Source organism: Pituophis catenifer, unplaced genomic scaffold, assembly GCF_029215685.1.
Source record: "Pituophis catenifer annectens isolate HBS135680 unplaced genomic scaffold, rPitCat1.0.hap2 SCAF_3, whole genome shotgun sequence".
Classification (NCBI taxonomy): Eukaryota; Metazoa; Chordata; class Lepidosauria; order Squamata; family Colubridae; genus Pituophis; species Pituophis catenifer.
In genome coordinates, this window is record NW_027256883.1 from 146,319,631 (window position 1) to 146,332,902 (window position 13,272).

Genomic DNA, 13,272 nt, shown 5'->3' on the forward strand with positions numbered 1-13,272 from the left:
CTTTATTTCATATGTTACAGAGTAGATATTTCCATCCTCTGGAACTACCTTGACACAGGATCAGGATATCCCATTTCTTACCCTTCATATGCATTGGAGTATAACTCTCCAGATTCAGAGCTAACATTAACGATGGCTGCTGTACCTAGGAATCATAATAGAAAATCACACATGGAGGGTACCAGACTTGCAAGATTTTCAAGCTATTGGGAGAGTGCATATCCAAGAACGAGATTGGTTCACCATGAGCATATTCTACTCACCGGGACCAAGAAGTAAACTATTATTTTGTGAACCCCCATGATGTAAAGGAACAACTGAAACACACATATCTTTCTATACAAAGATGGTAGCAATAGTCAATAGCAACAGCACCTAGACTTATATACCGCTTCATAATGCTTTACAGCCTTCTCTAAGTGGTTTACAAAGTCAGCATATTGGTCCCAACAATCTGTGTCCTCATTTTACCAACCTCACAAGGATGGAAAGCTGAGTCAACTTTGAGCCAGTGGGAATCGAACTGTTGGTGGTCATCAGAATTAGCCTGCAGTACTGTATTCTAACCACTGTGCCACCACAGCTCTTGAATGATCTTTGAAATGTATTTTAATATACACATTAAAGCATGGTACAGGTAGTCCTCAACTAATGATGAATCACCTAATGACCACACTTGGATCAAGTATACCTGGGCCGCATTTATAGTCATTTGCAGTGTCCTGCGGACATGGAATGTTTTACAATAATTTTGTGAAAAACTGACAGTTGGTTCCAGTTTTCACCAAAATTGGCCCCATGGCAAACCATGGTTCACTTAATGACCATGACATTTGCTTAACGACCATGGCTTAATGACCACTGCAAAAAAAGGTAGAAAAATCAGGTCCGTAACATGACCAATCCACTTTATAATCATGGCAATCTACAAGCAAAATGTCCAGGCTCCGTTACAGTTGTAATTCCAGAACTACCTGTTAAGCGCTTGCCCTCTCTCTCTCTCCCTCTCTCTCCCTCTCCCTCTCTCTCTCTCTCTCTCTCTCTCTCTCTCTCTCTCTCTCTCTCCCTCCCTCCCTCCCTCCCTCCCTCCCTCCCTCTCTCTCTCTCTCTCTCTCTCTCTCTCTCTCTCTATATATATATATATATATATATATATATATATATATATATATATATATATATATATTTTCTCAGGTTTTTGCGGGTGTTTGTATGTAGGTCTTTGGTTATTCGGGTCTTCTCCCACGTAAAATTGGAAGTGTCTTGGCGACGTTTCGACGAAGTCTCATTCGTCATCTTCAGGCTGGTGTTCTCGGCTTCGTGCTCCTGGAAGCACGAAGCCGAGAACACCAACCTGAAGATGACGAATGAGACTTCGTCGAAACGTCGCCAAGACACTTCCAATTTTACGTGGGAGAAGACCCAAATAACCAAAGACCTACATATATATATATATGTATACACACACACTGTACATATATATGCACCCACATACTTTACAGCATAATTTCAAATTAGAATGGTATGATTATTGGAGAAACTGTCTTATCCTTGCACAATTAAAATATATACTATCTGAAATACATAGAGTGCTGTGTAGATGATAAAAGCAGTACTTTTATGGTACCATGAACAAAAAATTGGCTGAATTACTTCTTAAAATAAAACCAATTTTTCAAACAGAGAGGCACGTCATAAATATCAGCCTCCCAAGTAGATCAGACAGGAAACGTGACATGATGAGTTAATTTTATTTTATTGTAAGGGTTCAATCTATCAGAATCTTGCAAGTCTGAAAGTAAAAATCTCCTGCAGTCACTTTCTGCCTTCTGATAATTTAGGAAAGATCTTTTCTAACTTCCTTTCTCTGCCGACTTACTAAATGGTGGATTATTTCCCTTTTACTCTCATTGCTCCCAGAGCAGCATCTCCCCTCACCTACCCCCCGCCCCCCGCATTTTCTAAGGCCATTCTCACATTCCAATAAATCAAGGAAATAAAATTAGAGGAAAATGTGGAAGCGTGAAGTAGGAAGCAAGCCAGTGGAGAATACAGGTAGTCCTTGACTTACAACCATTCATTTAGTGACTGTTCGAAGTTAGACAGCACTTATGACCGTTTTTCACTCTTACAACCATTGCAAGCTTCCCCACAGTCACATGCTCAAAATTTGAGCACTTGGCAATCAGCATGTATCTGCAATCGTTGCCGTGTCCTCTAGTCATGTGATCGTCATTTGTGACCTTCCCATCCAGCTTCTGCCAAGCAAAGTCAGCAGAGGAAGCCTTATTCACTTATCAACCATGTGATTCAGTAAACTATCACAGTGATTCACTTAACAACCTTGCAAAGAAGATTGTAAAATCAGGCACATTTCACTTAACAACCACCTTAACTTAGCAAAAGAAATTCTGGTCACATTTGTGGTCCAGGATTACGTATAATAGTTAGGGCAGGGGTGTCAAACTGGTGGCCCATGGGCCAGATGTGTCACATGCAGGCCACGCCCACCCTGGCTCCACAAAGGCAAAAAATGTCATGATACGTCACATGATGCAATCGAATTTAACAGCCGTGGGTTACGGTGTTGAACTAGGAACACAAAGATCCAGGTTCTAATCCTTCCCTAGGCACCAAAGCTAACTGGGGTGATCATTGGGCCAGTCATTCCCTTTCAGCCCTAATCAGTATCCAGCTCTGCAACAATCTAGGTGAAAAATAACACCTCTTCTGCTATCACGATCAATACTAAGCAGTCTCAGTGGAAAACCAACAGACGCTGAAACTAAATAAGAACAACAAAAAGGAGGAAGAACAAAGATCCTTTATATTCTAATTGCGGTCTTAAATTCATAATAAAAATATAAGTCCACCAAACCTAGATGGCTACCTAAGTAGTATAAATGATATTCATTTTCTAAATGGGCTTAAAACCAATTTTACTTTTTCCTGAACTTATTGAAGTCTTTGAAATTAGCATAGTAATTTATGATGGCTTGGCTTTTAGAAGAAACAAAATATCTATTTTTTTATAGAAATATTTTATTTTAAAATAATAATTTCTTCTATATAGAGCAATCTTGAGCCTGATCCTATGGATATTTGCTGACAGCCCCATCACAGATCTGCTATGAGATTTTCTTGCGAATAAGTGTGCACCAGAATAGGGCTCTGGTTACAGCTATAATGGTGACACGATCCATTTGACAGGCCTTGCACACCAATATAGGCAATTGCTTCCCATCGTAGCTTGTTTAAAAGGCATGCTAAATATTTCATTTTCTTTTCTTTTATGAAGCAGGGTTTCTGGAATATGCTTTTTATAAAGGTGATTCATCCAGCTGCAGCACAGAATTCATATATCTGTATGCTCACCCTGTTGATTAATGTTCTTACTTTCAGCTAAGATATTTCGTCATTTTGTTTCAAGCTATGAAATATCAAGCTGGACACAAAAATGTGATTATAACCTGATTTGGGTTAAAATGCTTTATAAAGTCCTTCCTAGTTTTATAGATCTCAGTAAGACTTTATCTTAGAATAATATCCTGTAGTAATGGCTAGAATGAGGAGTTTCAGGGGCAAAATATTCCCATTTATTCCCTAGCTTTGCTCACATAAAACTAGGAGAAGGATGTTTGTAAAGAACAATTGTATCGCTAAGCAAGAGCAATATTTATGTTTTTGTCCATTGTTATATTGTTACTAAGGAACAATGATTTATAACAACCTTTTAACCTTTTTCTCTGCGTAATAATTTATTTCCCAGATTTTAAAGGCTGATACATTACAATAGCCACTTTCAGGATGACCTGTCAGTAGAGCCACAAACCACGCTGGTTAGGAATTCTGTGGAATGGACTTTTGAACGGCCCCAACTTGAGGAAAGCTAAGCTAAGTTAAACTTCTACTTGAAAGTTTATTTTTGGTAAATAAGCTCAGAAACAATCTACAAGCATAATTTTAAAAAAGACCTGTTTTACATGACATTATTCATATTTTTAATAATCCTAATTAATAATTTTAATTGTACTAAGGAAACAGGAATCATCAACAACAAAAAGCCTATAGTTATTTGAGATTAAACAGGTACATAAATCAAGTTTCAGTAAGAGTGGGGTTTTTTGCTATTAAATCTGGTAAAAAATTAGAATTGTGTAATTGGCTAAAGATTCAATAACTATTTTTCTTTTTTCAGGAGTAAATCAAGACTTTCTAAAGAAATGCCAGTAAATGTATCCCGGGTGGCTAAATTGCTAAAATGATGATATATATATATATATATTGCTGGATGCTATTATTTTAGATGCAATGTAAGGCCTATATTCCAAATCATTGCAATATATATACATATATATATACATATATATACATATATATATATATATATATATATATATATATATATATATATATATATATATATATATATGTTATGTTGTTTCTAACACCTTTCTTGGAATCCATATAATCTTTCTGAACTAATCTTTATGTTACAGACATAGCAAATTATTTTAATTTAAACTGAATTTTCATTTTATATTTATCAATGAAGAGTTTAAAGATTTTCAGTCACCTTTATTAGCTTTAATATTATATTTCTGAAAAATGAAGGGGGCTCTCACATTTGAAAAACTACTTAGAAGTAAATTATTTCCTTTGCATAAAATTACATTTTTAGTTCAAAGCAGAATATATGAAATTTCTGTTGGCACTAATCAGGAAATGCACAGATATCTGAAATGGCCAATAGTAACCCAATTACTTGGTTACTGGTATGCATTGTAAAACAAAAATGAAACAATTCCAGAGTAAAAAAATTGTCTATTCATTAAGGAAGCAAAAATGTGCTTTGTCAAGCTTTTGTGATACTGAGTAACAAATCCTAGCGATAGGCCAATTTCATTTTTAGAGAAAAGAGCAAACATGGTAAGAATTATAAAAATGCAAAGTATAAACACAAAGATAACTTTCCATTTCAAACCATGCAGAGCTTTAGCAAAAATCAATCTTTATCATATTTATCAGTGAGATTGAGAAGCCAGTGAAGCTTAAGTGGGGGACATATTTTTTGGATTGTATATTATATTTTCCATAAAATTAGCTCTATAGTTTTCAAATACAAGACTCATACCAAAAGGAACTAACAAAACAAGGCATTTGATGTATGTGGAATTTCAATTTCTATCACTGCAAGATATATATTTTTCATACTGGATGATAAACAAATATATTCATGTCCAGATAGAGCCTTTAATTTTGTCTGCTTGTTTTAATGCAGACATAGCTGCTTGTCAAGCACAGCTATTTTCACATGCAAGTGAGACAGTTGGATGCCAACCTAGTTAGACCACAGTTTATAAAAATACTAGTCGCAAGCACAGAAAATAGCAGAACAGATACTCTGCACTTCTTTACAATGACTTCTCATACAATATTCCTCATTCCTACTGCATTCAGCTATAGTTCAGGTACCATTTGAACAGATAGATGTGCAGCATTTACACACACCTAGTATGTTAGCAATGGAGAATCAAACCTTTTGCTTTTTCAGACCCTAAGAAATGTAACACTGACTAGCAAATTGAAACCTGTTTGAAGTAGAGTATCCTGGTGTTTAAGGAATGGAAACAAAAATTCAGCAATTATTTTGTCACCTGTTCTGCCTGTTCAAATGGGTTCTTTCTTTCCTTTTTTTCTCCGCTTTCAAATACAGATACGGCCGGCTACTAATCTTGATATGTATGGATGATATCTAATGTGTGTGCACAAGACACACACACTCAGACATGCTTCTTAACTTACACATAAGTTAAAATCTAGCTGAAGAACACAATGTTGGTCAGAGCCAGTTTTTGGCATGCAAATTGTCCTGTAAAAATAAACAAGCACATCCATGAAACCAGAGGCTTGCTCAGGTAAAAAATAAAACCACCACCACAGGATTTCTCTTCATTGCTGGTTATTTGTTAGTCAGCTTCCCCTTGCACCAGGTGTAGTGAAAATAGTGGGAAGTGCGCCTTGCTGCCTTTTCTGTGCTTTCCTTCCTTTTTCTATGCCAGGCTTCCCAAACCGGTGCTCGCATGCCAGCTGATGTCCAACATATCTGCAAGGTACCAGGATGAGGAAGGCCGCATAGAGCTTGCATAGCAGAAATATTTCTAAACCATTGTGCTCTTCCTTTACCTTCATGTTCACTCATGTTAGACTAACAAAAGAAACAGCTATCTCAGTACAAGCTTTATCTCAGCCACAGGTTCTAACAGTTATTCAAAAGTTTCTTCCCCACCCCCACCCCTTTTTAAACTTACTTCAGACATGATGGGAATGTTTAAAGCTGAAAAACTACGTTTGTACCATAGTCACCTCAACATTTACTCTGAGATGTTCTGCAGTTAAACCAATTAAATACTTAAAGTCATATCTGTTTATTTATGTGACTATATTTGTATGACATAGGCTATCAACTGAAAAAAAAATAATGAATTTGCAGGTGAGCTAATTTTGACATTCTTTTTGAGGCACTCCTTTTCTCACAGCTGTTAGCGTTGTGTTCAAATTGTATACATTGACAAAATGCATCTGCCTCTGAAAGCTTGTCTCATTCAGCATTACTACTATTAAATTTATATATATCACAGTTTAAATTACACCCATTTCTTGAACGATAAAATGCTAAAACTCAAGTGTCTAACTGCCAAAATACAGCCTTACTAGAATGAGTACAATTTACAAATACAATAATTACAATTTAAAACATGAACAATATTACATCTAGAAGTAAATACTGTAGGACTGATCAACATGGCATTTTCTGAGAGAGAAATGTTGAATTGCTGATGCTTTCAACAGAAATGTCCTGAATACAGGATTCAGTTAGTTTCCCCTCAACAGCATATAAAAACCATCCAACCACTGCAGTCCTCAGCTATATGGATTTTCAACATACTTGCATATACTTCGGTTAGTTATCTGCCAGGTACTTTCCTGTAAAAATGATTAAAGGCATGTAAAAAGGAAAATTAATGACATTTGTAAGGTCTAGATTTATTTTTATAAACACACCATTGTCAACTAAATATATTACCAGTTAAATCAAAGTGAGGTCTAAATATTTGATGAGATCATTATGAAACACGAATTTCATTGTACAGTTTTGTGGTGCAAGAGGAAGAAGTATAGATTTATTTATTTACTCATATACAGTTTGGAGGATACCCAACTCCAGATGTTTCTGGACATCTTACACTTCAGGAAAGAAAAAAGCAAAAACTAGAAAAGCAGATCATATATATCCACTGCGGGGTGAGGTGGGGGATACACATCAAGCAAAAAAGACTTAATGCAGTAATAAAAGGTACATTTTTCGTACTAATAAATATCTTAAATAAAAATGGTCAAGATGTGACATAAGTCCACATTTCTCCACATGGTATCCTTCCTATGTGCTGAAGTTGACAAAGTTCTAGTTCACACACAACTGGAACTACAGTGGAGAACATTGGCCTGCTTCCTGATTCAGCAAATTATATAAAATTAATATATTAAACTACTGAATATGGTTGAAACATATAATCAACCAACCATCTGATAATACCTTTATTCTTTAATTGTCTCCTTCATCTGCTTAACAGACTGAGAAGAAGTGCACGAGAAGACAAATGGGAAAATAAACAAGAAAGAGAAGTTGCATTCTTTGCCTGCAAATGTGCAGTTCAGTGTTTGATTGACTTGTTTTCATGCTTGAATTATGAACTAAAATATGTGCCTGTCATTGTTCATGAAATCCTGAGTTGGTAGATTTGCCTAGGCACCTTCTAACACCTTGATGACTAGGTGCAAATGACACTGAGACCATACTTATCACATCTAATAACCCAATTCTTCTTCTTGTTGATATACAGTTCTGTTATTAATTATTATTGTTGTTGTTGGTCTAAAACAGATGTTTAGACTGAGTTTGGCATTTTTCCTATTGAATCTTTCCCAACAATGAGATGGGCTTATAATTATCATTAATATTACCTTAGGAAAACAGCATTTAGCTTTTCCTTACCTGCTGCAAATCTCTTTTTTATAAGTGAAAAACGATACCCAGCTCCAACAAGTTCAATATCACAGCTGGACAGAGTGCTCCCTTCGCTGGTGAACTGCACAACCAGGGGTGAAGGTTTACTTGGTCCCTCAGATAACTGGAATCGTGCAAGCAAGGAACCCACCCCTTCAGACAGAAAATTCATTAAGATACATTAATATAGAACACAATGCAGTCTTGTGTCCATTAGAAGGCCCATTAGTAAAATACTGGTGTAACATTAGTTTTGGATTGCATCCTAGTCTTTTCACATGACAAACTTATGCCCTGAGATAATTGAACTTTGAAACCATTTTGTAAACTTTTTTTTAAGGCATGAGTAACTTTTTTTTTATTTATTTATTTGCCGCCCTTCTTCGGAGACTCAGGGCGGCTTACAATGCGCTAAGCAATAGCCTTCATTCTTTTGTATATTTATACAAAGTCAGCTTATTGCCCCCACAAACTGGGTCCTCAATTTACCTACCTTAGAAAGGATGGAAGGCTGAGTCAACCTTGAGCCTTGGCGAGATTCGAACCTGCAGTAATTGCAGGCAGCTGGTCTTAATAACCAGCTTAATAACAGGGTGCCTTAGACCACTGTACTACCAAGGCTCTTTTGTTTTGAAACTTAAAGTATTCAAGCTTTAAATCAGTTTATTGCAAATTATGCTTTAAGTCATTTGAGCCACTGCTTGAGGAATTTAAACTACTCTAAATTGCAAAATGGCAGGGTATTCAATTAACCCAGGGGTCTCCAAATTTAGCAACTTTAAGACCTGTGGACTTCAATCCCAGAATTCCACAGTCAGCATGCCAAGTTTGGAAACCTTTGGATTAACCTACGGTATCTTTGGAATTCACAATTTATCTCAGATACATTGGATGAATCTGAAAGTCTTGTATTAGTATAACTATTACAACATGTAAATTTTACAAAGAAGTTACGACTGTGATAAATTAAGCTATGTTTGAAAACTTTGGAACAGACTAAAGTGTTTTGTATCATGGAATCAGTCCATGGTTCAAAAATATTAAATATATCTCCCATTAGTAATAAAAAGTTTATTTTTTATATCTATTTAGGCACTCAGATAATATTGGTTTGTTCAGTTAGAGTTCTGTTTTGGTTTAATATTCACAAAATTGTTAACTGGGTGTTACAAAGATAATTGTTCAACATATGAATATATTTTTGAATTATATAACAACATTGTTTGTATTGTTTGTTATTGATTGTATTGTATATATCATATGTTTTCTATGCTTTCTATTTCTATTTCGAGTTGAATACCTTAACTACTAGACTAACTGGACCTTGAAAAGATATGAGTGATTGGTCAAAGAATGATGAAAGGATAGAAAGTTTTACCAGGAATATAAACTTGTATAATTACCTCCATTTTCAGATTTTTGAGAAATATCAGGAATTCTCCACAATATCCTTTGTTGTTCAGTATTCCTAAAAATATGAAAAAAAAATTGCTCAAGATAGAGAACACTGAAGAACGCTTCCAGCAAAATTGTATTCCATTCTAGAATATACAGTAAGCAAATTTGAATTTGAAATGTTTAGCATGCCATGCTCTAAAATGAGTTTGTTAGATTTATTTTCTGTATTTTAAGCTTAATACTAAAATGTTAAGAATTCAGTTAGTTCCAGATACATTTGTATTCTGTACATACCATATTAAGAATTCAGTTAGTTCCAGATACATTTGTATTCTGTACATACCATACCATATTATAAGACGCAACGGAGTATAAGATGCACCTACCTTTTTTGGTTGTTTTTTTTTAAGTTTTTTTTTAATTTTTTAGACAAACACACATACAAACATACAATGTATTTTCTTTGAACAGCGTATTTGCTGGTTCACAAATTTAAACAGTGTTTAGTCATTTCAATTAAATTTACAATTTCTATATTTCCTTTTTGCCATATTTATTCCTCATCTATTTTTTTTTTAAAAACCAATATTACCCTTCATCCTCATCTCTAATCTTAATCAAATTCAATTTTTCCCTTCTTATTCTATATTATACCCCCTCCCATTGTCATCTATTTTTATATCCATCCTCACATTGGTTAATTATTTAATATTACAATTGTTTAATACAAATTTAACATTTTTATATAAATCAATTAGTTATAACTATCTTTTTTGTATATTAATCAATATGAACATGAATATTCCAATTATTTCCATGCAATCCAATTTCTTACAAATCAATTAATTATATTTACCAATAATAATAAACCAAATAATTTTCCCCATATATTCCTCCAAACCACAACTTAACCATTTCTGCTTTCCACACAATATACAATTAATAGTATCTCAATTATTACAATTCCCTCGTTAAATAGAGCTTTTTTTCTTTTGTGTTTTAAAATCTTGAACTCTCCTCTTTTGCCCTAAATTTCCCATTGTTTGCACCTACCTTTTTTGGTGAGCAAAAAGAAAAAGAAATCTCTCCCTGCCTCATTTTGTCATGTTGCAGCAAAGAGCCTGCTTTACTTTCAGTTTCGTTTTTTCAGGATAGCTAGGGAAAAAAAAATCTGCTCCAGCACTCTTTGGAGCTAGCAGCAGAGCCCTGCGCAAAACAGCTGAGAGCAAATCAGCTGAGAGTCGGGAGGCCGATCCAATCAACTTGTGCTAATTAACCTATGCTGAAGCTGAAAGGGGCTGTTTTTTCTTGCTGTTTGCTTGCAAGGAGGTAACTGCTGTGAGGCACAGGCCAAAGGGTGGGGGCCAGTGAATGGACAGGGCTACATTTGGTGTATAAAATGCACCTAAATTTTCACCCCCTTTTGGGGGGTAAAAAGGTGCGTCTTATACTCCGAAAAATATGGTATATCAGAATCAATAACTTGTGATACAAATAGTACCATAGCAACAATAGACTGCTTCCTGTCCATTACTTTCCTGCAATTAAGTCTACAGTGAGATTTGCCAAGGGAAATCTAAAAAGAAAAGAGATGGATAGGTAGGTAATCCTTTCTCTTCCCACTCTGTATGTGTGTTTTTAAATTGAGGGCCAATTTTATATATTTGATTTTAACTGGTTTTAAATTTTATAAATCTATGTGTTTTTAATATGGCTGTACACCGCCCTGAGTCCTTCGGGAGAAGGGTGGTATAGAAATCTAATAAACTTTCAAACTTTCAAACTCTGGCAAACTTTCTCTTATTTCTCTGCAATCTGTCTGCTGTATTTTTTTCCTTGCTGAGGCATAGAAAACCATTGAGAAATGGTTGAAAGATAGGAAAGAGATGAAGCAATAGGAAGTAAACAAAATGACCAAATATAATATGATGTAAACAAAGAACAGACATAGGTCAACAAAGATCAATAGTAGATAGACAAAAGGGAATGACCAAATAAAGAAGAGTCAAAATACAAAGAGAAATGTATATTACAGTTGCAACAAACTGGACATGTATTGAAATGGATGTTTATATGTTTTTATGTTTTGTACGTTTCATTGTTCTGTTTAGTTTATACTTATAAATAAAAATTGGAAAAAAAAAAGAACTTTCAGAAAGCCCACTTTAGAGCAGCTTGAATTAATGTGTAAATAAGCTGTTTTTACAATAAAGGTAATGGTAAAAGTTAAAAAAAAAAACATTGAGAAAAGTCTCATCACTGTCACTACTAGCTATAAACTTTTAAAGCAGGGATCAATTTACAAATTATGGAGAATCTTAAAAGAGCTTTTGTTTGTAGGAGTTATATTTTTTGATATTTACTGAACTCAAAATTAAAATATTTGTATTACGTTTCAACATTGGCTGGCAAATAATTTTGATAGTTAGGGCCCTAGAGAGGGTTTGGGGGGATTTCTAGGGATCCTGAGACCACACTTTGAAAAATATTGCATTAAAGCAACCGTATCTTGAGGCTTCTGTTTAAAAATTGCCTTAAGGAGTTGACTCACTGAAGTCATGGCCTTTTTCCCCTCACATTTGTGAAGAAGCCTGAAAAAAGGCATGGCTGCCCTAATAAATTGCAGAGAAATACCACACTTTGGTCTGAAACCTTTATTAATAATTTACGAAATGTATATACCACACAACTCCTAGTGACTCTGGGCTGTTTCCAATTGTAAAAACACTTAAAAACAAATAAGAACACAAGAAATATCTTAAACACAAAAATAAACCCCTAAAAGGAACAGAGATGGCTTTTTCTGAATTTCCTCTTTCTCATCATACTTGAAATGCTAAATTCAGACAAAGTTGTGCCAAAGTTTTAATCAGCATATGGCTCTTCATGGCTATAGTTTGCCAAGACTATTTCAGTCTCTCCAAAGGTTTTGCTCAACTTCAGTTACCAAGAAAATACATTTATGGAATAAGAAAGAGGCAAGGGACACCTCTGGTTCATACCAAATGGCAGGTGGAAGCACAGCTTGTAATTTTGTCACTCCACCATCGATAGGAACAAGGAATTGCACATTGTTTAAAGCTACTGGTGTAGTCATTGCCTCTATATTATACTTGTAGTCAATGCGTAGATCTGTGCTTGTGGGTTCACACCGCCAGTTCACTGCAAGATTCAGGGGAGTAGATTGAATACCCTGTGTTGATACCTTGTAAGACAAAAAGAACATTTAGTATCTGTATGAGCCATCAGACACAGAAAGGAAAAGAGTGTGAGAGAAATGTTTCATAATGAACCCCTGAAGGGTTTATGATTAAACTATGATTAGAGACTCTGCAAGATCAGAAAGGAGCTCATACCTGGTATTTAAGCATATCCACATTATAGTATGTTGCTTGTGGTTTCTGTTCAGACACTTTCTTCAAGTGAGTCATCAAATTTGGCATGTTTACCCAGAACTCCTTTGTGTTGGCATCAGCATGAGTGCTGTCACTGCATTAATTTAAAACAGGAGGAACACATGCCATTTTCATCAATACAAAATATTTGTCAGTTTTGTATTAAAATTATAGCTAATTCCAGCTGCAGAATTTCTCTTTAGGCTAGGGGAAATAAACCCCACAATGTGTGATCTAGTCGTGTAAAGAAGACCGATGGACCCATGTCACAGTCTCTTGGGGTAACAGATTGTTTTCTTCTGAGTATTGAAATAGTGTTCGTGCTTTTTAAAAACTATTTAGAATAAAATAGAATAGAATAACAGAGTTGGAAGGGACCTTGGAGGTCTTCTAGTCCAACCCCCTGCCCAG

At 35.1% G+C, this 13,272-nt stretch overlaps 1 protein-coding gene across 1 annotated transcript in view; it reads right to left on the minus strand.

Annotated features, from left to right (window-relative positions):
• Window positions 1–6,964: 6,964 nt before the first annotated feature.
• Window positions 6,965–13,272, minus strand: part of SGIP1 (SH3GL interacting endocytic adaptor 1) — a 125,002-nt gene continuing 118,694 nt past the window's right edge. The window contains exons 21-25 of the mRNA XM_070939480.1: window positions 12,823–12,955; window positions 12,469–12,671; window positions 9,472–9,536; window positions 8,057–8,221; window positions 6,965–6,987 (exon numbers count right to left, since the gene is read on the minus strand). Coding sequence (XP_070795581.1) covers window positions 6,965–6,987; window positions 8,057–8,221; window positions 9,472–9,536; window positions 12,469–12,671; window positions 12,823–12,955 — 589 coding nt within the window. The remainder of the gene's footprint in view (window positions 6,988–8,056; window positions 8,222–9,471; window positions 9,537–12,468; window positions 12,672–12,822; window positions 12,956–13,272) is intronic.